This window comes from Neolamprologus multifasciatus, chromosome 6 (genome assembly GCF_963576455.1).
Source record: "Neolamprologus multifasciatus chromosome 6, fNeoMul1.2, whole genome shotgun sequence".
In the NCBI taxonomy this organism is placed as follows: Eukaryota; Metazoa; Chordata; class Actinopteri; order Cichliformes; family Cichlidae; genus Neolamprologus; species Neolamprologus multifasciatus.
In genome coordinates this window covers 27,408,777-27,434,612 of record NC_140444.1, presented here as the reverse complement: position 1 = coordinate 27,434,612, position 25,836 = coordinate 27,408,777, and the positions used below count along the sequence as shown (strand labels likewise).

Sequence of the window (25,836 nt, the reverse complement as noted above, 5' to 3'; positions counted from 1 at the left end):
ACTCAGCTGCCTTCTGCAAACCCAAATCACTCAAAGATTAAATCAAAGCTGTCACCTGATCTGTGTTAATGACACGGGTGGTTGTCATAGTTCGTGTGCTTCATTTTACACCGACATGTTTTTTTTTTCTTGCATTTAGGTCATGGGGTTGCTCATCTGGCATTCATTAGTTTGTTTATTCACTTTGCACCGAGTCAATCGCAGTTCTCTTCGAGTGTTTTCATCCATCCATTTCTGCTCTAATTTCACAAAAATTTCCATACAAAGTCAATTTTCTTCCAATTTCATTTTCAAATCTGTTTTCTTATGGTTATGGCATTTGATACTATTTGCAAAAAAAAAGACAATGACTTTCACAGTGAGAACAGAGATATACCACAAAGGTTCCAGATTGATCATCAAAACACTTTAGGTGGAAAATCTCCTTTTTCACAATTTGTTTCTCATATTGTCCTTTGAAAGCAGTGACAATTGTTTGACCTCGAATCGCAGGAAATAATCAGGAAGTTGTTGGAAGTAGCCATTTCCTATCTCACTTCCCCTGATAGTGGTTGGGCCTTTGGTAAACCATAGATAACATCATGTGTGTTTTCTCTCCTAAACGGAGCAGGCGTTATTGAAAGTTGACATGAGTGCCACAAAAAGTGAGTGATACACAGCAGCAAATCTCAGCGACTGACCTTTAAGTTCATCCCCTGGGTCCATGGCATCCAAGCTTGCCAAAGCATCACCTATAGTATATCTTTCAGTTGTTAGCAATGAGCTTCTAGCTTCAGAAGAAGAAAAGGGCTGGAACTGTTCAATACAATTTCAATAATGAGAATTCACCTGGGCGTATCGTTCTTCATTGGGGTTTAACAACTGGGATGAAGGGTAAAAACAGTCATGTATAGATAGCCATATTATATTAGCTGTCAGTCAGCTGTTGCTTCCACCGTCTGGTGGCAAATTTTGTTAAGCCTCAATTCTACTTTCTGCATCCACGAGTCCACTCAGGTCCAAGTGATGTGAATTTCATCATCAGACGTGTACATCCATGTGCCTGCCTGTTTTTTGTGACTGTGCAGACTTGTCCATGGAGAATTTACATTACAATGCACCAGCTATGCATGTGCCCCAGGCAGCAGACTTCAAGCGGACTTCAAAGAATTACAACAGGAATCGCTACTTGGCCAGCGGGTCTCCAGCTGTCCGTGTCCGCAACGGAGTATAATCAAGGCATAAGATGCCATTATCATAAATTGAAGTTTAAGCGTGATGATCATAAATCTCATATATATTAATTTTTTGACTTCAAATGATTATGAAAACAAAATCATAAGGTTAAAACTTTTTCCCTTCATTTTCACTACAAAGCTCTCTGTTTTTCTTGTGTCATAAATCTCGTTCATTTCTTTACACCAGTGTACTTTCTTTAAAAGTTTCAACTTGTTTAGTGCAGCGGATGACTCAAAGGCAGTCTTTGGTCAACAAGAGCAGTACAACTCACAAAGCTTCTGTCGGTCACCCCGTGGAAGGATTTTTAAGGGGTGCCTGCAAGCTGCCTTTTTCTCCAGCGCGCTCTTTCATGCGGTCAGCTTTTTGCAGCGCGTGATCTCTGGCTGCTGGCTTCAGCTCTCTGTCACACTCCCTGTGCCTACCAAGCAGGCCTCCCAAAGGCATGTGAGAGTCCTGCTCCCTGGGACTCTCTTCCCACCCGTCTGCACTCACACACTTAGTTTGAGGCTAAAACTCCTATGTCCCACACACCCCTCACCTCTTAATCTCATTTATTTTTTCGGCTCCCAGTCAGAAAATCTTTGTGTTAACTAATCGAAATTACAACATTAACCAGAAATATCAAGATAGCAGCCATACTATCTGTTAGCACACACCGATAATAATCTACTCTAAAATGTCGATGACAACACTAGGGCAATTAAGGAAGTGTTAGAAAGTACCAAGGCTACACAAAGAAAGGCTGCATGGGTACAACAGGAAGTGGAGTAATGAGCATTCAGCAAGATAAGATGGCTATCATAGTAATCTTTACTTCGGCACTCTTCCCTCTGCTTAGACATGTAAATCTTCCTGTGTGTGTGTTTATGAGCATGCAGTGTGTGTTCTGACTACAAGTTCTGCTTGGCTGCCCTTTTCTAACAAATGCATGTTCTGGCATAAGACCCTCGTTCAAAGTCCACTAAGTCATAGCACAGCAGCAGCATTTCAGAGAAGAGAGAGAGTGATTCACCAGGTAATGAACGCTGCTTACTCTCCCACAGAATAGGTGGGCAACTCGTGTCAACAACCTCTGATGAACTAGCTCACAGTACTGACAAATCCTTTGAGCAGAGAAAATAAAAGTAGACAGCAAGTGGGCTGGCTGTCTCAAGTGCAGTATACGTAGACAAACTATCACGATGCTAGATATACAACCATGTAATAAACAGCTTGACTGTGTAATACAACCAAGTGGAATTCTACACAAACAACATGTGTGCGCACACGTATGTGTCTCACGTTCTGCTGCGATCTGCGCACTCCAAGCCCACAGTGTTCATCCTGGAAATTCAATTCTTCTTAGCTGCCAAATAAAGCCTGGAGAGCCTGGAACAACTGTGGTCATGTCCGTGGGAGGGATGAGATCTGTGCCACCACACAACTGAACGCTGGTTCGTCTTTTCAGTATTTTAGACCCGCACGGCATTATTTAAATTCACTGATCTCATACTGATTTAGACATAGACAGAAGACATAATTCACAACCAGCTGACTGACACGATTTTCTCCCCATGCAGATCTGCCTCGTTTCTCCTTTCTCTCTTTTTCAATCCTTTCAAAAGTGAGCCTGTGTCAGGCGGTTAAGTTCTTAGCTTTCAGATGTTGGGACTGCAATACTGTCTACTATAGAGAAGAGCTGGCCTTGCACTTTAATGACAAACTAAAGTCAGGGATTGTCCAAAACAGCAGGACTTGTTTACTTGGCAGAAATAAAGTAGACCGAAGCCCTTCATCCTGAGCTTTGCTGAGCCAGTGTGGGTCTGTGTGAAAAAAGGACAACCAACGCCATACAAGGCGTCAAGTGAGGCCATCATATTTGCTTGAATCCGACAGGCCTGCTTGGAAGCAGCGTAAGGCCTAGCCCATGATAGAAGGCTAGATAGTTAGCTTGGAACACATGCCTATGAAGTTTGGAAACCCACACAAAAAACACAGGCCTTAACGTCTTTTCCTTTCTCCCTCCCCTTTGTAGAGCTTTGTAGATGTGCCAAGACAGGGCCTATGCTTCCAATGCAAGTTTAGAACATGTAATTACAGAGACGTGCATGCATAAATTTAAACATTTTCAAAAACCTGTAATATGCGGTTAGAATGTCATACTGAGTTGATAATATAGAGCGATATCAGGCTATTTTGGATCTTTGTTTAATACCACAGGCATAAATAAATAAAACAGCTCCAGGTTTTCTACAAAGAATGCCCGGTTATTCTAGTCTTTCACTTAAAATTGCACTCTATATGAGTCAAGTCATTTTCACACATGCACTGCAGCTCTGAGCTTTTCTGACATTACTTGGAGCAGCTGCAAGTGAGAATGCAAATGTCCAAATCAGTTAAACCGGACAAAGAAAGGACCTCACACCACAAGCTCCCTAGTGCAATGTCTGGATAATGTAATGTATAAATAGTGCAGGTAATTCTCGGGAGAATTCATGGCAACTGAGTGTGCATCATGTGTCCTGCCTCTTGCAGACTCTGACCGGGTGCCACCTCAGCCTAAACCACGGAGGATTTCTAGTAGCAAGAGCACGCCTGATGCAGACAGCCTCCTGTTTCTACATGTGAGAACAAGAAACTCTGAACAATGTCACAAAAATCCGATTCATGTGGGAAAACGGCTTTCCTCTCTAGTACTCAGCTATACTGGGCTCCCTGTTTTCTCATGTTCTCACTGCCCACCTAAAGCGCCACTTCCACTGAGTGCTGCCATCTTCAAATACAGAGAGGACGAAGTAAATCAGAGACACAGAACAGTGATTCAAAGTTTTCCGTGTCCAAACCACTCTGTGTTGAACCTGACGCACAGAGCTCTGGTGTCCCACTGATAAAAGTTTTAACATGCTTTGATATGCATGAACGGGTCTCATCCTTTTGCTTCAGTGTAACCATTTTTTTCTTCTTCGGGAGCTCTTCTGACAGTCACAAGAACGAACCACAAAATGATACTGCAAATTATACTGTAAAAAACATTGTGTCCACAGTGGACTTGGCCATAAGCTTCATAAACACGCTGTAATCTTCGGAGCAGGAAATATTTAGTTCAGATATGTGGGCTAAGAAGACTTTTTTCAACTGCTAAATAAGTGATGCACTGCAAGTTTTACCATGAGCATTTATACAAATCCAGAAACCAAAATATATCGAAGCTTGAATCAAGAAATTATTTAGGGGAAAGTAAAAGGTCATCTTCAGTGAGGAAGAAATAAATAAATAAAACGTGCTGCCTTGCAAGAAAAAGCGATGCCACATTATTAGCTGCTTCTGTGTAAACACTTCTTTTCAGCTATATTATTATGGGTCACTCATCCATAGCTGGACAAAAGGTTAAAATATATCAAAGGCATAACAGATTTTAAAAAAAAAATCTTTACTGCCTAAAATCTACTATAAAAACAGTGTTAGACTTTGTTGCAAGATAAATATTCAGCCTCCCAGCACTTCTATCTCACCGTCCCAGACTTTTTATCAGCGGGTGTAAGCTGATTTCTGTCATGCATGCAGACAAAACACTGACCATATGTTCGCAAGTTATCCTTTTGTTGCATCATTTATTTTTTCATTCTCTTCCTGTGCAGCGGGGAGTGCCCGGCATATTGCTGTGAGGCTTGTTTGGGAGGCACGCTACATGACGAATCCTTATTTGGTCAGAAAACTCACATTGCCACTTCCAACAAAAATACCTCCAGTTTGTTGATGTGGCTACCTTGGGAAACAAGACCACACACGTCAGTGAGGACAAACTGGAGCAACTGCTGCCCTATCCGTTCCTCTTTCAGTGTAATGATCATTAGCATGCAATGATCAATAGCACACTTATGTGCAGACTAAGCAAGAAAGAAAAAGCATTTTCTCCAAGACATCCAGAAGTAACCATCTCATTACTAAAACTTTACACTGATGTCAGTTGATTAATTTGACATTTTTTAAAGGCAGCATCAACATATTAGCACAAACCTAGATCGCACTTTCTGAGTGTTTGAATTTAGAGTCTGATTAATATCAATAAAAATGCAGATTTAGAGAAAAGCCCTGTCTGTACATGAGCTTCACTTTGTACCTATTACAAGTATATTTTGTGCTTTTCAACTAAACATAGCCTGCTCGGGCAACTTTAAAAGAGCCCAATGAAATATTAATCATCACACCATTTCCAGAGTGCCATATGAGTACACACTTTAGAGTGTTAGAGTGGAAAAACCCCAGTAGGCTCAACCCACTCCTGTTCTGGGTGAGTGTGTTCACACTGCTCTTCCTTTTCACAAGAAAGGAAACAGGACACCTCACAGAAGCTCGCCACCTTGTCAGCAGTACACCACAGTATGTCTCAAAATCAAAGGATAAGTTAATACTTTGTATGAGCTTTGTGTTTGCTACATTTATAGTTGGCCTTTAAAGCAGACGTGTTTAGATGAGGAAAATGCACGTGGCGTTTTAGGCTATTTCCTGTTCATCACGTGTATGCAGATATACCTCAGGGTCTCCACCGTTTACCGGAAAATCATCTCACTGTAATCCAGGTAAGACAGTGCTGCTGTCTATATTTTTTACCCTGAGCTGATGCGCTTGTAGTAGTCTGCTAGCAGCTGTAATTCAGGGTTATAATTTGTTCTGAAACACAATATAAGCTCATGTCTCAAGAGCAGGGATCTCCTGCTCTAATAATGCAATCTGTAGTGGCTCGAATTTCTATCCCAGCAAAAGCAATCTTACCTGTCTTGGTGTTAATAGCAAAGAAACCCTGGGGATTCCCGCTGGTGATCTTATAGGTGAGTTTATCGCTGGCTTTGGCGTCCGGATCGACTGCGTTGATCTGGATGATTGACACATCTTTAGCGGAGTTCTCCATAACAGAGGGGTAGTAGACAGGCTCAGAGGTTTGAGGTGCGTTGTCGTTGACATCCTGCACCTCAATGTAGACCTCCACAAAAGCAGAGAGGGGCACCACACCGCGATCCATCGCGTAGACTGTTAACCAGTAGTGCGATGTTGTCTCACGATCCAGCAGTTCCTGCGTTCGGATAATACCTGCAAAAATAAAAAGACGTAAACTGGTAAGTCTTCATTATGTTGCAGAACATTTTTATATGCAACACGTGACCCTGAATCTCACATTACTGTCGGCGCTATGATCTCTGAAAGCGATTTGGGGTGATGAAGAGAACAGCAGCGTAAACACCAGCTGCCCCTGAACAGCCAAATGTAAGGGCTGATTGAAAGGACTCTGCCTGACACATGTCAGGATGGCATATTTACAACAGTCAGCGCTCTCCTGTTTACATTTCATTGCCATGTGGAGGCTGTAACCTTCAGCTGAGCAAACACAAAAGAGCTTTGAGACACGTATGAGTTATACATGTTTACAACTGTTAATTGAAGAATGGCAGATCGACAGATTCTGCACTGTGAAAACGCTAACAGTGTATATGCTATGTAGCTAGTTTCGTGACAGTGGTTTCATAAACAGTGCAGCGCTTAGGTTTTGAACAATGAACTGCTTGACTCAATAAATCCTCATGTGTTTTAATATGTTAACATGTCTGAAACAGAGTGGCAGTGTGAAAGTTCTTGCTGAAAATGCTAGCAGCAACATTTAAATGAGTGAATATACTTCAGAGCTTTTCATCCCCATCTGACTTCACAAGTTCTCAGTATGTACCGTAACAAAGGATAAGTTATTGTGTGAGCCTTTCAGTATGGGCAGGTGTTTCAGTTTGGGGGAGAGGACATGTGCTTGTGACTAAGTGTTAGTTTACTGGTGAAAAGAAATACAGATTATGGACCCTGTTTCCACCTGGCATTAACATATGTCCTGGGTTATCCGATCTCAAGTAGTTAGCTGTAAATATGTCAACTCCTTGTGAGATTTGACTTCCTAGGATTATACGCAATTAAACACGTAGCCCACATTATTTCTGTTTGCCAACCCCATATGCCAGAGGCCCACATAGCTGAGCAGACTAACAGAACTGACCTGCTTTCCACAATAACCTCAAATTTAAATCTACACCGACTCAATCTGTTCATATAATTCTCACGACCTGAACAAAATAAAACACACAGGTAGTCTACAGTCATTTAAGAGTGCTTTAAAATGACTTGTGCAATTAATACAATGAATGGTATCCAACTTTTTTTTGCCAGCGGTGGGCACATCAGGGTAGGGAGGTGAGTAGGTGGTCCTAAGTGTGACGCAGGACACATAATGCCCCTGGAAGAATGCAGCCATGCGTGGCCAATAGCACCTCCGAAAGTGACCTCAGAGACTGGATCTAAATGCATCCTTGACAACACCTGCTTAATACACCAACATATGACCGGACTCTCGAGTGCAACATGACCACATTTACAAATAACGATTGTGTAGTATTGTGTAACTAATTTTTCCATTTTCTTACTGCTTTTACTTTCAATTTATTTTCCATTAGTTTTCCCCATTAGTTTTTTTGTAATGCAGTTCTTTGTGAGCATAATGCATCTTTTTAGATTACTCGCTTATAATCAAACAAATCACTTTACTCCAAACATTGTGAATTCCATTTAATAGCAGACACTTTGGTTAGTCACCCAATGTAAATGCATCCTGAGGCTACATTGTGATATTTTTTCACCTTTCTGTTCCTTCATCATCATCAAACATTAAGAACCGTAAATCCAAAACAAAGAGCACAGGGAATGAATCACTGCCTGCCAATAATGTTGCAACAGTAAATTATCTGGATATCTTGCACATGTGAACTCCCATTATTATCAACAAGCACCATATTTGAAGGGCAAAAGAATACCAGAATGTCTTTAAAACAATGGAAACCTTTAGCCAGCAGCTATTTAAGTGTCTGAATTATTTGCAATAACCTTGATAACGTCAATGAGAATTTATAGTTCTTCTCCGATTCTGTTATATGAAACTAATAAAAGTGAATCATGGCTGTATCATTATCAGTTTGGTTACTCGATTTGGACTACACTTCCTGGTGGTCCCAATAAGGAGCCTTCATATAATCATAAATGCAAATTTCAAACGGTTTGGTCGTTGCCGGTCTCCCATCAAGATGTTGAGGCCAGAGCCTTGATCATCAATCCCCTCCCACATCTCACTAACATCACACTAATGTTGCTTTCTACTGAAAGCCTTCAATGTACACATTATAACTTAAAGTAAACATCACCCAGCACTATGAAGTAGTTTAAATAGGCTCTCTCTGTGCTGCTGTTGCCTTTCTTCACACACAATGTGCTGGTGAAGTAAGTGTTACTGAGAGCAGACATATTTCTTACCTTGGGTAATATAAGATACCTCCAAACAGAGATAACACCCAAAATGACTTGTCACAAAAACTCTCAAATTTACCATGGGCGGGGAGTTTGGGGGTGTACAGCTAATTTATTCTCACACCCCGCTTTACTTTAGCTTCCCTGCCTTTTCCTTCTGGGATCCTCTCTTGTCATTAGTCATCATTACAGCTCTCTAGGCTTAAGGCTTGTAATAAGAAGGGGTATTCAGGCAAGGGAAAATAGGTAGCTCCCAAAGCTGAGATTCCAGGCAAAGACAACTTTGGGCAGCAAATCTAGAATGCAAAGAAGATGAGCCCATTGTAGCATATATAATGACTTAAAGCTGACAACACAGAGGAGGGAAACTTTTTGAAAAATTAAACAATACCCTAAAAACAGATGTAAAATGATTATAATAAATTAGTACATAATTTGTTAAAATACCATGAATGACTAATTTATAAGCTCAGAAATGTCAATGCACCGCTACTTGAAGAAAACATGCAGGAAATTGCAAATGTTTGCCATAAATAAGAAATGCGAACACTTATGTGAGGCATCCTCAGCAGAAACACCAAAGCATAGTGGGATGCATGCTTTAGACATCTGCTAAGGACAGTAATAGAAAGGAAAACATTACAAAGCAAATGTTAAAGAGTAGAATGAAAAAGAGGTTGGTGTGAGGAGAGGAGGTGTGGCAGAGGAAAGGTAGTCATGTTTGCACATGCACATGAACATCAAAAGACAAAGCAGCAGAGAAAAGAACAGACAATTGGGAAAGTATGAGCCATCTTTTGTACTTGAGCCAAAGAGATGCCCATGGATGATTGCCTATCTATACAAGTGGCAGACAAAAAAGTAACAGAGCAATTCCACTTTCACCCGGGTCATACATTTTGCTCCCAGATCTTCACCTTGTAGTTACCAGCAAACACAATCTAACATCATATTTAGAAGATAAACAAACTTTAAAGAGGATCCTGCAGGGGTTAGAGGCCACACTTTTACATTTACTGCAACAGTAAACAGTTTTTCTTCATATTTATTTAAAAAGAAAACTGACTAGGCTTGACCTTTAATTTCTGAAACAGCAGATAAAGAAAGTTATCTGTTATGGCCTTGGGTGAAAAGCTTCAAACAAAGCACATGAAAAATGAATCTGAAGAATTTAGTCGCCACACCCATTCCATATACCTGGCCTACCCAGTAAGGCAGAAGTAAAACCTGCCCTTGGGCCACAAGAAAGAAAACAGACTGTGCAACAGCCTCTGCCAGATTTGCTTTCCGCTTTTTTTCCCCTTGCTCTTTTCTTTTCCCTCTGGCTTTGTTCTTCAAAGCTATCTGAGCACAGTGGCAGTGTGGTCGAGTGTTGAGACAGCCAAAAGACTTTCAGCTATCGAGACCAGCGGGTATTTTGTGTATCGAAATCACTGCTAAATCAACATCCTGTGCAGATACCCGATGAATCTATTCAATAAGAATTCTCTGAAAAGACAGAGTTAGCCACTGAATGAAGAGGGGAGTAATCTGCTTTGGAAAAGCTGTTGGAAACTGTTTGTCTCTTGTGCTGATTTCTTTGCACATGTTTGACCTGACTCTTGTAGTTTGCATTTGACCATCAATGACCTGAAAGGTTTGTTGTGAACAGCAAACAGGAACCACTTCCTCGTTCATTCTGCAGCTGAAAAGTGGGGTTTGCTTTGAACTAGATACATTAATTTGTCTCACCTCTACCCCACATTCCTCAGCCTTCTCAGGCCTTGAGCTCCCAAGCTTACATAAACTTTCACAGTGCCCCCTACCCCCACCATCCCTTCTCTTTCCACAGTCCTGGCAAAATTCTTCAAATTCCACTACCTCCTTGTTGGGTCTAGAGTAATAAAAGAGTCCCAAACGAAGCTTTCTCTTGATATCAGATCATCCCAAAGTTCCCAGACATCTGTAGTCAAGATCTGTTTTAAGGATACTAAGCCTTAATGCAAAAAATGCCTGAAATATGAAAAACGTCAAAGTTTTGTAAGTCAGAGTTTAGTTTGACTTATAGTTTATAGTTGTGGTTTACTAAAATTACCTATTCTATTATTACTGCATAGTAGGATGTAACCTATTACCTACTAAACTATTTTATCACAATTTTATCGTGTATACTATAATAATACTAACTTTTCTTGCAGTTTATAGTTAAATTCAATAAGAAATAAGCAACTGTGGTTAAAACTTTGACATGCTAATCTTTCCAATAATTGCACACATAAAATACATTTACATAACATTGTTATAAGCAAACATGACTCACAAAGATTTTCTCAGTCATCATAATTGCGAAAGGTCTCACAGCTTATCAGGGTGTCACATCATCACATAAAAAATATATATGCTTTTTATCTTATTCAACATACCAGACAAACTAATACAACCTATTGAGGCACTGATTCATTTTACTTCATGCATCACTGAAGGCGCAATTACTTGTAGAAATCGAAAAATTCCTGCCCACGGCTGGCTTAAGGAGAAGTTTGTTAGATGGATATGGTTTTATATAGAAGACGGTTGAACTTCAGAACTTCTTTAGATGTAAAAATAGAAAAAAAGAAAACATTGTCTAAAGAAAAATCATCAAGAAAACATGAAAATCATTCAGTTGTATGTTTAAGATGGGGAAAATCTTTTGATACTTTTGTTATATATCTGCAATATGTGACTGAATTGATTTTTTTCTTCCCATTTAAAAAAATGTCTATTAATTCCAGCTGAGATAGCTTTTGGGATGTAGCAGATGATACAAAGCTTTCATTGTTAGTGGGAACATTGTTATTTCAAAGACCTTTCAAAAAGGCCTCAGAGCAATATTCCTTGATTCAATATCACAGTATTATTTAGGATCAGCTACTATACCTACTAGCTATCTGCCTGTTCCTCTGATAACAATGACACCGTCTCCATTCATTTCTATACATCACGAGGCTCTACATCTACGGAGGTGTATTTATCTATTTCTACCCAGATTATCATTGTATATGCTATCACAGCAACTAGTTTCCCAAGAGATCATATTTTCATTTTACATAACCTAACCTAAAAAGAAAAATCAGTGCCTTCTTATGGTTTTAACAACAACAAAGTTATGCCACTGTCTCCTTGCATTTCCTTCTAAATGTCTGGATCTTTAGCTTTGAACAACTCTGCAGTGATAATGGGAAATCTGAGAGAGACAATGTACTAATACTGCATGAACCAAGCCTTTATTTCCTTTCCTACAAGGCTCCCTGCCCTATTTGGATAGCTGTTAGAGTGAAACATGAGCACATCCTCCTATCCATATACCTTTTAACAGCCGCCCTTCGCAAGGCTGCATCTGTGTGTTGGTAACTACACCTCAAAGAATGACTGATGATTCACGCCTGCAGCTCCTACAGTTATATATTTCTTCTCATTCCTGTGCTGGCAATCAATACAAAAATGATAGTCAGCACTATAATTATATCTAATAGTCAAATAAATTGTCAGACCAAAAAATGACCTTACAAACTTTATTGAGAACGTTAAAGTCCTGTTGTAAGCCCCAATTCCCTAAACTCAAGTATATCAATGGTCGGTCTTGACAGGTAGAATCAAATTGGCTAAAAATGCCTAAAACAGTTACTAAAACTTAAAAAAGTCTAAGAGCATTTGAATAATTTACTACAGCAAGCCTGATGCTGAAAATGTTCACATGTGTCTTGCTCCTTTTCATAGTCCTTTATGCTTTACACTGATCTTTGGAACAGTGGTTGTGTTCAGCATCTGTGACTTTAAAGTAGCTAAACCCATACAAGGAAATCCATTACTTTTTATTAAATTGAACAAATGCAATACTGGCGCTGTGCTGGACTTCCAAGTATACCCTGGGGGCCACTATTTAAAGACAAAGCCTCAAAATGTGAAAACTAAAATACGTCAAAAGGTCTAAAGTAAAGATCTAATTCATGAGTCTTAGCGTGACATGAATAAACACACAATGAAGCATGTCCTGTGCGCAAGGCAGCTCAAGGTTTCTTTAAAAAGATTTAATGGACTGAGAGAACAACATACTTTTAACGAGGGAAAGTGTGTTTTTCATTTAGTAACCTACAATCAACTTTGTCCCGCTGCACATTCTTGGTCCCATCTCCAGAGTAACAGCACTCAAGCAAAGACTATTTGGGATCATGTGCCACTTAGCAGTCTAACTTTTATCTCAAACATATAGGCTCGAAAACTTCGAAAAAAGGTGTGAGAGGGTAACAGTTTGCACTTTTAAACCTAAACTAGAAGCCAAAATCCTGACCATAAACACGTACAAGAGTAGATCTTTTTATTCTGGTTAAGGACCTGTTTATTTTATCATGATGGAAAAAGAAGTGAAGCGCTGGCAACTTTTTGTGCTAATGGAACAGGACTTTGTCATTATGCATCAAACTGTTTCATTTGCCTTCACAAAGAACCCTTTCACAGTACAGGCTGCAAACAGCTTCAAGTGAAAGGGCAATGCATATTTTATCCAACAAGAAAGGGCAATGCATACATTATACAATCAGCATCTGCGCCTCATGTAGACTCAACACACTGCTTCGGTTAACTTGTGCATTGCACAATTTAACTTCAAGCAGAGACACATCTTCCTTGGAGTAGATTTTCAAGGTAAGGCCTGTCTAGATCTTCATCAAAGCCACCACAGACACACTCTTCAATCACAGTTCCTTTTGGGTTATGGTTTGGGTACTAACACGTTGACAATGCGCAAAAAGAAAGGCGTTATGTTTAAAGAAAGTTTAACTCTTACTTGCATGGTCAGGAGTAACTTTGAGACTAGTAAATGCCTGCATACAGTGACAGAGTCCACTTTAAATGAAAGGAGTAAAATATTTTATTTTTTGTTATTATTAACTATATTACCCTATCAAAATGTTCACTTACATCTTACATCTATATTCCCAAAATACATGGCTATATACTACCACTAAAGACACTGGCTATCTACAGGAGACAAATAGTGATTATTATATAGGGTTCTTACTATAGCTTTAACTATAGCTGTCTTAGCCTGTTGCAAGCCTGTTCCTTTTCAATTATTTAGACTTGACCTGGTACATAATCCCTCCCTGCTGCATAAGCTATTAAAAAACAGAAAACTTTGCCCAACTAAAGTCATTGCCTCCGTTTTAACAAAAAGCAGGCACAAGAACAACTTCTTCGGGATACTGTCAATCAGTCTGGACCTGGCTCTGAGTAAGAGTTCAGTAAATGTAAACATTAATTAAGCTAGCAGTCATCATTAAGCCGGGCAAGGCCAAAGTTATGAAAATGCGGGGGTGTTTTTAAAACCCCCTGTTTTCCACAGGTAGCCTGTCGCTCCCAATGCCAGAATCAGTAGATCTATTCTGAAAGGTTACAATTTTCTCCGTATTAGACTAACTCAATTCAATTGTCTCAGGCTACTTTATTCACCCTGTTTGGTAACACACATCCTTTACCCTCCGGGGCCTAAGTTATCAGAAGTGAAAACGCCTACCATAACCCTGAGTTTTCAAAATAGCACAAATGTCACAGATGTCAACTTAGCCCTCACAGAAGTGACTGCAGATTCCAAAGTTGTGCTAGTCACTTCTTCCAAACTCTTAAATTCAAACCATCATAAAGACTTTCACCAATAAATACTGAATCCCACAGCATGAGACTCAGTTACACAGTGGTTCATTAAAGGTGCTGGAAAAGGACTCCTGTGAAGATTGCTCATTACTCATTTACCTCTGTCGTTTCTGAAACTGCCTTCTTCTTCGATTGTTGCAGACAGAGGAAAAAGAAGACGATTACTCACTGGCAATAAAAAAAAACCTTGCCTAGGTGTGTCAGGTTGAGTCAGGTGTGCTTGGAGGAGTGGAGACTTGCACAGGTTCATCAAGATAAGTATAGCTTTATTGCTAGTCTGTTTGAACTAGCACTGGAAGTTGACCTCATATGAATTTATATGTCTTTTCACCTCAACAGTATGTAACTGATGTTTCTACAGCAGCTTGTATGATGATTTTAATGATTTTTAGCCTTTCTTAAGGACAGAAGTGCCATCTAGGTTGGCTCTATAAAAGGCACAGGCTTATTTGGAAACTCATCAATTTGTGATGAGTGTGAAATTTGAAGAGGTATAATCCTAACAAATTCCTATGACACACACGCACTTCCCCAGTGGATTTCTCCACAGCCATATTATCAGCTGAGGAATTAAAGCCCAGGAGTGGCAGCCTCTCTTCAAATTGCTTTCAGTCTTTTTAGAGTACTAACTGCAAAGCCTTTTTAAAGACAAACCTGTAAAATACATAAAAAACCTAAGTCACTGCATGAGCCATTTGCCATAAAATTGTAAACCCGCTGACCTCTGGAGCCACAACATGTAAAACAGTAGCTAGCCACCTTTTTCAAGAAAACTCCAACAGTTGAAAACACTTCACGCTAGTCGAGCTGCCCGAGATTCACAGAATTTACAGAAAATGTAAAATTTTTGTGATACCGTTGTCGGAACGATAAATGTCTATATGTATATGAGATTTTGGTCATATCCCACAGCCCTAAAGCTTAGTTCTTTTGCTCTTAGTCCTTTCTAGTTAAAAATCACGCCACTATCAGCAAAGTTTCCGATTAAACTGATGAGCAATGGATTTGTTGTGCAGCATGGGAAAAGTCCCAGGAATTGGGCCTTCATAGGGGTATGTTTAAATTAAGATGGCACTCATCCAGTGACCACAGAGCTTTTAATAACACAGAGAATGTCTGGACAAACAGTTGCCATGGACTCCCTGAGCAGTCCAACGGAAAGCAACCATAATAGAAGAAGACGACGTGGCTTGCATGGGAGGTTTCCTCCTACTTTGAGTTGATGTAAATGAAGACAAGATGGTGTTCAATAAACAGCAACAATGGACAGCTTTTTTTTTTTTTTTTACTTTATCTGTGCCTGAAACAAATAATTTGTTTGTTCCTTGGATGGTTTATGAATGTCACTCTCAAAGTCTCAATACATCCTTTGTTTGGATTTGTTAGATACTCCTACTCTTCAAGAGTCACTCACTGTCGACTAGCTCAACCACTACAGAGTGCTATGCTTTACACAGCAACACTATGTGACCCACATAACAGTCTTCCTGTGGATGTTACTATAAGAGAAAAGCATTGGGTTTTATACATGTGGTGATGGAACGAGCAAAACAATGCAATGCAGATCAAGACTGTGATTGATGTACTCTTAGCAAACACATGCCCAAGTTCAGCAACACAAGCATCAAGTAAAACACAAAAACACTTCTGCCCTCTGCCTTCACTACTTCCCACTGAGAAAAACAAATTTCAAAACTAGAGGTGTGCGGCTCCTGGCAGTTTTCCCCACACCACTTTTTCACTTGTTTTCTAATTTTAAACGATTTTAAAACAGCCTGGTTAAAATTCACAACATGCAGCTGCAGAAGAGTATATAGTGGGGACGCACCCGTGCTTATATTTTCCTTTTGGAGGCACAATATTTTAAACGCATATGGTAGCTTTAGCACACCACACCCTTCATCTAGTGAAATCATAGGAGCGGCATTACCACCTTGGCTCTATTTAGTTGTCTACTGACCTCAGATGTAATCCATAATAACAGGACCCAGCCCAGGACAATCCTATCATTGCACCTCCTGATAATCACTTAATATAGGCCTCAGGGATTAAGTAGAAGATCAAACCAGGCTCCCAGAATCTGTGCCCTACATGGGATTTTAAAGGCAGACGTAGACGCCAGTCACAGGTCTTCATGCGGCGCCATCAACAGTAATATTAGTAGTATCACAGTACTGAGGTGTAGGGCCTTTTTGGTGGGATGAATGGAGGGATTTCTTTTAGATTTGGCACAAAAACTGCCTGGGACTCAGCAATGAACAGATTAGATGCCAGCAGTTAAAGGTCAAGGTCACTGTGATCTCCGAAGTTCCTGAACATGACTCAACTCATGGACGCACAGTTTTAGATTTAAATTCAATGTACTGAACTGATTAAAAGCTGGTGGTTAAAAGTCGATGTTACCTTAACTTCACAAAAACTTTTTTTTCTATATTCAGAAAATTCATACAATAAATGTGATGAAATTCAATGCATATGTCGAACTGAATAATGATAAAGTGATGACATTTTACACCTAAAAAAAGTTCAAATCATATAAACGATCCTGCAAAATTCCCACAAAACTGCCTTTATAAGAACATTATTACAATAGGAGAGGAGTAATTTGGATGTACTAATGACTGATGGCCTCATCATCGTGCAATGTACAGCATAAAATCACTAAATAAGTTTCCAAGTAATTGGTATTAGAGAATGTATGCATGCTCATGAATGACTTTTCTTGCTATATTTGTTAAATATTCTTGCAGACCGTACACTCTGGTGAAACGCTGGTAAGGCATTAACCCATTTAAAATCCATGCTATGCATCCAGATTCATTTAATATAGAAGTACCAAAACAGGAAGTAACTCAATGAAAACGCCTTCATGCATCCATGAAAGTGCACAGTCACTAGTTCAAGCTTTAAATATCCCAGCATCTCTCTTCATAAAGCAAAAATCTTATTAAAATGAGACATCCAACCACTACCTCAGAAACAATCGCAAACACAGCAGCTGACAAACTGCCCTGGAGGTTGCATCCTTCATAACGGCTCATCTTCTCATGCTAAATTTACGAGGCAGAAGAAGGTATTTCCCAACAGGTTCACTGCGGAGACTTCCTGTCAGTTCACTGAATACTTCACATATATCTAATTCTTACTAAACATTAACCTAAAGATATAAACCTCTTTCTCAACAGTAAAAGTCAGCAGCATACTGATAGATCACGTTTCCAGCTTTCTTAAGAAACCTATAAACTTTTGAGGTTACATGTGACAAGAAAAATCGCTGCATTATGCATTACGTTTCACTGCCTCATTTAGTCATTAAATATGTAAAGTGCAGAGAGAAATTTAATTTCAAATGGGGATTTAAGTCACATTAAGGAAGTCAAAAATGTTGTTACTAACTTTTAAAAGGAATGCAGAGAAGCCAGGCACAAACATCCAACTCAGGTGATTGCTATGTTTGGGGTAGGAACTCCAAGAATCCCAGACTGCTTATTTTGTGCTAATTTGAGTCAGCTGTTGAACTCATTCTGGGCAGCTGAGAGTGTATTAACATATTTTCTGCAGCATGATAGGAAATCCACAAGCAAATCTGTGCCATTGGTACTATACTGAAAATATATATGCTTAACATTTTAGATTTGGGTCAAACAGATTTGACCGTTTTCCAAATGCAACCCATTTTATAATGAATCCATGTGTGTTCCTTGTAGCCCAGCACCTACTTGTGAATGTCCACACAGGTCTAAGAGAGAGCTCGTCCATCTGTTCCTGCCATAAAATCTCCAAAAAAAGAAAAATGACTGCAAAAGGGAACTTCACCCGTCTCTTAGAAGACTCCCTTAGCTCATTATTCCACACAGTGGAACATGACTGAATAAACTGTAGCTGCATAATACTTTCCTTATGCAGGTCTTTCAACACAAGATTCACATAGATCTAGCGAATAAAGAGACTCACCAGTTTCCTCATCAATGGAGAATACCCCCAGGCCAGACCCATCTCGGATGGAGTATCGAATCTCTCCATCTCGGCCTCGGTCTTCATCTTCAGCTGTTACAGTCATCACTGAAGTCCCAATGACCGCATCCTCTTTTATAAATCCCTTTTCCACAAACGATCGGAACATAGGCCTGTAAAGATTCTCATTCACGTCCACCACGTCCACCTCGATAAAGCAGGTTGATGATAACGATATGGGCTTCCCTTTGTCTTTAGCTTTTGCAGTAAGATTATACACCTGTTTTGTCTCATAATCTAGATTCTGAACAATTCGCAGCGCACCGCTGAGTTTGTCTACTTCGAAATTCCCGTCTCCATTATCAATAAGGCTGTATCGTACCTGACTGGAAGGCCCAATATCGGGGTCATGAGCCTCCAGCCACATGATTACTGTACCGATTGGAAGGTCCTCCCTCACTTTTACACGGTAATTAGGAGGGAAGAATTTGGGTGGATTATCATTCACATCTTCCAAGGTGATTTTGAGGGGTACTGTGGACACCAGCTGAGGCTCATTTACTGCCTGGTCACGTGCCGCAATCTTCAAGACATAAAATGGATGGAGCTCGCGATCCAGTGGCTTTGTCACTGTCACCACACCGGTATTTTCATTGATTGCAAAATGATCTGTGCCTCCCAAAATTGAGTACTTGACGATTCCATTGTCACCTCGATCCTTATCTGTTGAATCCACCTGGATGATTTCAGTCCCAACAGGTGTACTCTCAGTTATTTCAACAGAATAAGACTCTTGCAAAAACTGGGGGCTATTGTCATTGGTGTCTAAGATTTTAACATCCAAGAGACGCGATGAGGATTTCTGTGGTATCCCGAGATCATAAACTGTTATGTTGAGGGTGTAGTGATCTGCTGTTTCCCGGTCAAGAGGAGAGTAAACCAAAAGCCAACCAGTTTCCATATCTACTATGAAGTGGCTTTCTGCATCTCCTCCTGAAATAACATACACTAGCTTCCCATTAAAGCCACTATCTGAGTCTGTGGCATTTAAATGGACAATCCGGGCCCCGACAGGGAGATCTTCTTTGACTTCAATAACACTTGGAAAAGACACTGAGAACTGAGGAGTGTACCGGTTGACTGAGTGAAAGTCCATGAAGTTGTCATCCGGCTCATTCTGCGTGTGGATTTTGCTGCCCTGAAGCAGCTTTTCAGCCAGCATAGTAGCGACTCCGGTTTCCACGCACTTTAACTGGACGGGCTTGCGCGCTGTGATGACAGTTATGTTCATAATCATTGGCTGAGTCTCATGTTCGCCATCAGATGCAACGATTTGTAAACTATGAAACGAGACCTTAGCTGCCTCTCCCTCGCTCAGCGAGTGCTTCAGTGAAAGCATGCCAGAGTTTGGGTTCAGCTCAAACAGGTCAAGATCATTCCCAGCTTTAATACTGTACCGTACTAGCTGCAGTTCATCAGCATCAATGGCAGATGCTGTTGTTATCTGCTCTCCCACGCCGTGATCTCTCGGCACAGTCACTTCACAGTCCACATTTTCAAACAAAGGCTTATTGTCATTCAAGTTGTTTAACGTTATAATGACTGATGCTTCCACCTCTCTCCGGAATGGGGATCCCCAGTCTGATGCTCTGACTTTAAGATTGTAAATCCTGGGCATGAGCTCATAATCTAGGACCTCCGAGGTACTGATGACACCAGAGAAGTAGTCAATGACAAACGGCTGAGGATTCACATTGGTAATGCTGTAGGTCACATAGCCATTCTCCCCTTTGTCTAGATCAGTGGCTTTAACAGTCACCACACTAGTCCCTATGGGTACATTCTCATCAACACTGGCCTTGTAAGATGTCTGCTGGAATTCAGGTGCATTGTTATTTACATCAATAACATCAACAATCACTTTGGTTGTTGCTTTTTTGTCACTTGTAATCACATCCAACTGAAATTGTGAGGAAATATCAGCATTGATTGGCCCTGCGGTGCTGATTAAGCCAGTATCTGGATTGATAGTAAATCTGTTCTTGTCAGATTTGTGCCTAAAAGCATATTTTAGTTGTGGATACTTTGGCACAGCTATTACCATAGTGACAGGTGTGTGAAGGGGGGCAAATTCACTCAGATTGACTCTGTAAATGGCCTTTTCAAATACAGCAGGGCCCACTTTGAACTGTGGAGAAGTGACATGTACCAATTTAGCTGATGAAAATTGAGGGGGGCTGCCTTTGTCCTTTGCCTGTAAAGTGAGGTTGTATCCAAAAGGTTGGCTGTCCCAGTCGACATCTTTGACTGCTTTTATTTTATACTCCCTGCTCCCGGGGTTGGTTCTTACAGCCTTGAACTGTTGAAGAGGGTCACCAGCCACAATGCTCAGTGATGCTATTTCTCCATTTGGTCCTTGATCTTTGTCCTCCACTGTCACAATGGCATAAGTGGGGTCATGGTCTGCATCAGAGGGGGCCAAGGTTACTGCAGTAATTACAGGTGCGTGCTCATTGGCCTGCTCCACCCTGACTGTAAGTCTGGCCATGCTACTGAAACCACTGCTCCCGTACAGCTTCATCCCTCTGTCCACGGCAAGGATCTCCAACTCGTACAGCTTCGTCTCAGAGTAATCTAGTTTGCCCGTCAGTGTCACCACACCGCTCGTTGGATGTACTGCAAACATGTCTGTCCATTCCCGGAAACTATAGTAGTATTCTCCATTTGTACCGATGTCCGCATCAGTTGCCGTGACTTTGGCCACGCTTGTGCGGATTGCTGTGTTCTCTGGCAGAGCGATGCTATAGGACGTGGGTGAGAAGAGAGGCCTGAGGTCATTGGTGTCCAGTACCTGTACCTTCACTCGAGTGCGACACTCCAAATTGGTGTTTCTCTCGGAAGCTTTAATAGTCAGCACGTAGTGGTCTTTAACTTCCCGGTTCAGAATGGCAGTGCTGCCTCCTTTGGTCCTTATTCGCAAAAAACTGAAATCTCCCAGCAGATAGTCTTCTGCTTTGAATAGGTTCTCATTGTCTCCAGAGATGATTTTGTACCGTATGTCCCACTCTGGGTCTGTGATAAAGATTCCCATTTTGGTGTGACTTTCTAAGTAAGTCTTAGCAGCAGAGTTCTCATATATGGTGGCATTGTAAAGAGAATGCGTGAACTGCATGGAGGTGGCCCTCGCCATCCTTTGGTTCCCTGCACAGCCACAGAGGAGCTGCTGGAGCAGCACAAGCAGTGGAACCCAGTGCTTCCCCATTATCGTACCGTGATCTTTACCGAACCACCTGAGAGGGAGAGAAAAAAAGGATTTTAGAGCTATAATCCTGCAGAAACATTTCATTGGGATCCTACAATAACATTTAAGGGGAATTTTTTATTTTCAACTATCAGTCTTCATCTAAGTTGGCTGGAAAAACCACTAAAATGCTGAAAACCACATTATTTATGGCACACATTTTTTTCCCAGACTCCTTTAAATATCATGACAAGTGATGATAATTGTGACAAAGACTAATCAGGTTTCATGTGGAAATAAGATGAAGCAGATCAGTCAGTCAGGTGACAATGCCAGATGCCTGCCATGGGTGCCCTTCTGAACACGCAAATGTCATAAAACCTCCTCATAATGAGATGAAGAAAAAAGAAAAAAAGCTCGGGCTTCTTTGAAAACTGCAGTGCTATAATTTACATTTTTGGGTTGCACATTAGACGTATAGAAATCTGATTATACTCATTAATATATTATTACTACACAAGCACTACGAACAATCTCGTAACTACAAAATGATGTTGGACTTTCACTGATGCAGAAATGCAGCAAAAAAAGATGATGATGGCAAAGGTGTGTGGTAAATAAAATAATCTCTGTATAATCTCGTCGAAGTACAATCAGAATTAAACTCGAAGGCCAGATGACTGAGAAAGTGCTTTCAAATTGCGGATTCATTCGTTTACAACTGCTTTACAACGTCCCCGGCTCCGTGTGGGAGTCCACAAAGACAAATAAAAAGCAAGACGCTGCTATGTGTGCGCACGTTGTAAAAAAAAACAAAACAAAACAAAATTATATTTACTTTTGGCGTGACAAAACAGCCCCACTAGTTTAATTATTAATGTTTTATGCGGGGTTAATAAATGACAGGGTTTGAGCCCCAATCACCTTTAATCTAAAACTATAGCCCGCAGGTACAAAAGAACCATCTGTTTGCGGACAACTGCTGCAGAAAAAAAGAAACTGTAACTAAAACTTAAAATTCTGGCTCTTTTTCCCCCTTTTTCTTTACGATACAGAAGAGTATCCATATGTTTAAATTCCGTTTCTCTGAATGCTCTCGGCAGCGAGCCGTTTTTCATTTTGAAAAAAAAAAAGTTCAAATGTTTAAAAAAAATGAGTTAGGTGCCTCGAGACTATTTCACGTCTAACCCCATCCCCCAACTACAGCCATTCACTTCGAAACGATGGCAGACGTGCACTTAGCAGAGATTTGCTCGGGGGTTAGTAGGGAAAAAGATACGTATTCCCAACACAAAACAGCACAAAGTGTGTGCGTACGTCATCAAAAACGACGTTCGACATTCACTTTGTATCGAAAAGTTCTCCAAAGAATCACCCAAAGTAGCCAGCGGTTGCTTTTCTTTCGCACCTCACAATAGCATACCTAACTTTTTTTCCCACGTTACAGAGATGCAGACGTTTAAACATCGCTGACCGCCAAAAAAAAGCCCACTGAGTAAAAACACAACAACTTACGTACCTCTTTTAATATTAAATTCGGAGATTTGGGGGTTTTGCATGTAGTTTATGTATTCCAAATCTCGGCATGGTATTACGTGGACTTCTCTCCTCTCCGTTACCCCATCTGCCACCAGCAGGCAAGCTCTCTCTTTTCCCTCACTGCTTTCCTTTCCTTTCTCTCCCACACTCCACTTGCCTGGTATCTCTCCGCGCTGCGCACGTCCGGATCTACTTACAGGGCTGGCAGCAGGATAGGACCTTTTTCGCTCTGAACCCGCGACCCTTTTGATTTGATTTAATGCGGTTCGCCTTGTATTCTCATATGAAATATTTCCAGAAAGGCTGAACTCTGGTCCTCTCCGCGGAATCGCTTTAATTTTCATTCAGCTGCTACCACTTCAGCCCCAAGGTAACCTGCCCCCTTTTTTGTAGTATTCTTATTCCTTTCAGCTAAAATTATTCAAAACTTTCCAACCCCCAAACGTTCACTTTCCACGGTGTTCTGATTGTGGCTACACGAGTATAAAATCAAATCACAGTATAATTTATTCCAAATTGCTGTTTGGAAGCATTAAGGCTACTGGGCTCATGAGGTGTGAGTCCTAATGGATCCCACCCCCCTCGTTTCTGTATTCTCCTTTTATTTACAACAAGAAAAATTAATGCCCCCCACCCCCCCTTTTCTTTTTTTTTCTTTTTTTTTTGAGGTGGGAGACATCCTTATAAAGGACCAAGCCTTATTAGGTTACAGGTTATTTTGTGCATGGCCTTCTGGCTAATGATTAACAAACAAATATTTCATATTCGCTTTCTGCTGAAGAATTTGACTTAGCCTTTATATCATAATCCAACTGTCAGCGTAAGAATGTGGACAAACCTTATTTTGGTAATGAAATCTCAGTTCAGGGATTCCCAGATGATGACAAATGAGCTAATAAAACGTGCAAATGCAAAAAATATAAATAAATAAATAATATTAATAATCCTCGCGTGTGTTGTTGCATTTTAAACATCAGTTCTTGAGATGATCTTCTCATTACTCTCACTAGTGTTATTGTTTTTTTAATATCCCGGGTACGGGTGGAAATAAAGTGGCCAGCAGTGCGTCCCGGGGTCTGTGTTTGGGCATTAGAGCAGGGTGACTGATAGTGTTGGTACACTGGCTACGAAGGCGCTGATCCTATCACCCCCACCCCCGCCACCACCACCCCTCTCATCATCACGCACGTTGCTCCTCTCAAACCAAAGCTGCACTTTACGCACAGAGGAGTGTGGCTGCCATGCGATTGATGGCGCTGTCTCACTGCTCTTGCCCGGACTGCAGAGCTCCAGCTGGTGCGCCTGCAGGAAAAAAAAGCCTGTGCTGCATGGAGCTTGACAACTTGTCAACATGCAACCTACTTACTACTACTACCCAATGCGCGCGATTGTGAGCGTTGTGAGCGTGCGTAATTGCGCGTTTGGTTCATTTTTTTGGCACAAGTCAGACAAAAATACTCACTTTTTTAGTGCTTACTAAAATAAAAGTGCTTTGAGTTCAGTCCAAAGTTTCAAGAGTCGCTTGAAAGAAAAAAAATTCAAATCAAACCATGTGCCATGCTCTTGAAATACGATTCGAGACTACTCACCAGACCAGCTCAACCAGCGCTGGTTGTCGTTCCCAAACTTCCCTTCACATAAATCCTGTTAGTTTTTTTTTTCTTTTTTTCTTTCTAAATCTCGTTTGCGAGGATCTCTCAGATGAGGCGGGAGGGAGCTTCTGCTGATGGCAATCCGCTACTTTTCTCCTCTTCAGCTTATTCTCACAGTTTCATTGCCTTCAGCTCCGATATGCTCGGAGGCATCACACATGGTGGCTTATTGCAGGAGAAAAGAAAAGAAAAAAGCTATGGGCTATGGTTTGCCTCGCTGCTCCACTCCACAACGGTTCAGGTGCCGGCATGCTGCTGATGCCTTCAGGTGATATTGGGAAAAATCGTAATCTTATAGAAGAGCGCACGAGAAGAGAAATGACTGGCGATTTTCTTGCCTGCTGCTCTCCCCTTCGGAAAAGTAGCGGTACGAGCTAGACGAGAGTGGGGTGGGGGGATCACACACCAACAACAGTTGACGGTGAAAGTGATGTCTGTGTGATTCTCAGTTTGTTTGTTTTGGGCTCTGTGCTTATCTAGTGATTTGTTACGCACGTAAATCCAACTTAGCGTAATGATTTAATTCAAATTGTCTGCTGCAGATTTCCTGATCGAGCACAGTTCCTGACAATAAAAAAAACAAACAAACATAGCATTTGAAGCATTTCCTCTGCGACAAATGCACTCTGAATTTGTTGGAGAGTTTTTCCAGTAAGGACACCAGCTCTCCGCGAGGGCACCCAGGACCTGACCTTGCCACCTTCAGCTCTGACGTCATGGACTCCTCTCCCATTCAGTGCATGCACAGCGGAGCATCGCCGTGTTTATTCTGTCCACAGTGTGAGCGTCCACCTCCTCAGCTCGTCCTGTTTATTAATTGTGTTCTCGTGACCTTCGCGAACACGCGTTTAAAACGAGGCAAATGTCTCTGAACATGTGGTTAACAACTGAACTCGACACCATGCTGTGAAGTGGCTGCCAAAAAAAAAAAAAAAAACGCCCGAGCAGAGAGCGGTCCAGCATGAGAATCTCTGCCTAATGTCCATTCAGCACCGGCTCATTAAAGTCGCATATGCCCACAGGCTGAGTAAACGAATGAGACCTATGGGCCTAGTGTGTGTCTGCCAGTGTACAGAGAGAAAGAGAGAGAATGGAGGAAAAAAGATTGAGATTTCTCCTCAAAGAGCAAGTGTCATCTGACTTCCCTCTGCTTGTCTTTCCTCTCTCTCTCCATCGGTTTTGTCTGAAACAGCCCCAGCTTATTTAGCCTCCCCTCTCATCTGCCTGTAAAGCTTTAATTGAATTCAGGTC

The 25,836-nt window shown here is 41.0% G+C and overlaps 1 protein-coding gene across 11 annotated transcripts in view; it reads right to left on the bottom strand.

The window, feature by feature from the left end:
- fat1a (FAT atypical cadherin 1a) overlaps positions 1–25,059 on the bottom strand; it is a 77,589-nt gene extending 52,530 nt beyond the window's left edge. For 4 of the 11 annotated variants that reach the window (XR_014874398.1, XR_014874399.1, XM_085161754.1 and 1 more), the window contains exons 1-3: positions 22,914–23,095; positions 18,154–21,443; positions 5,971–6,285 (exon numbers count right to left, since the gene is read on the bottom strand). Coding sequence is in view for 8 of the 11 variants with exons in the window: in XM_085161754.1 (XP_085017880.1) it covers positions 5,971–6,285; positions 18,154–21,415 (3,577 nt within the window). In the remaining 3 variants the exon portion in view is untranslated. Of the gene's footprint in view, positions 1–5,970; positions 6,286–18,153; positions 21,444–22,913; positions 23,102–24,522 lie in introns of those variants that run through there. The other 7 variants (XM_085161750.1, XM_085161751.1, XM_085161752.1 and 4 more) reach the window with 5 other exon arrangements.
- Between the last annotated feature and the right edge of the window lie 777 nt (positions 25,060–25,836).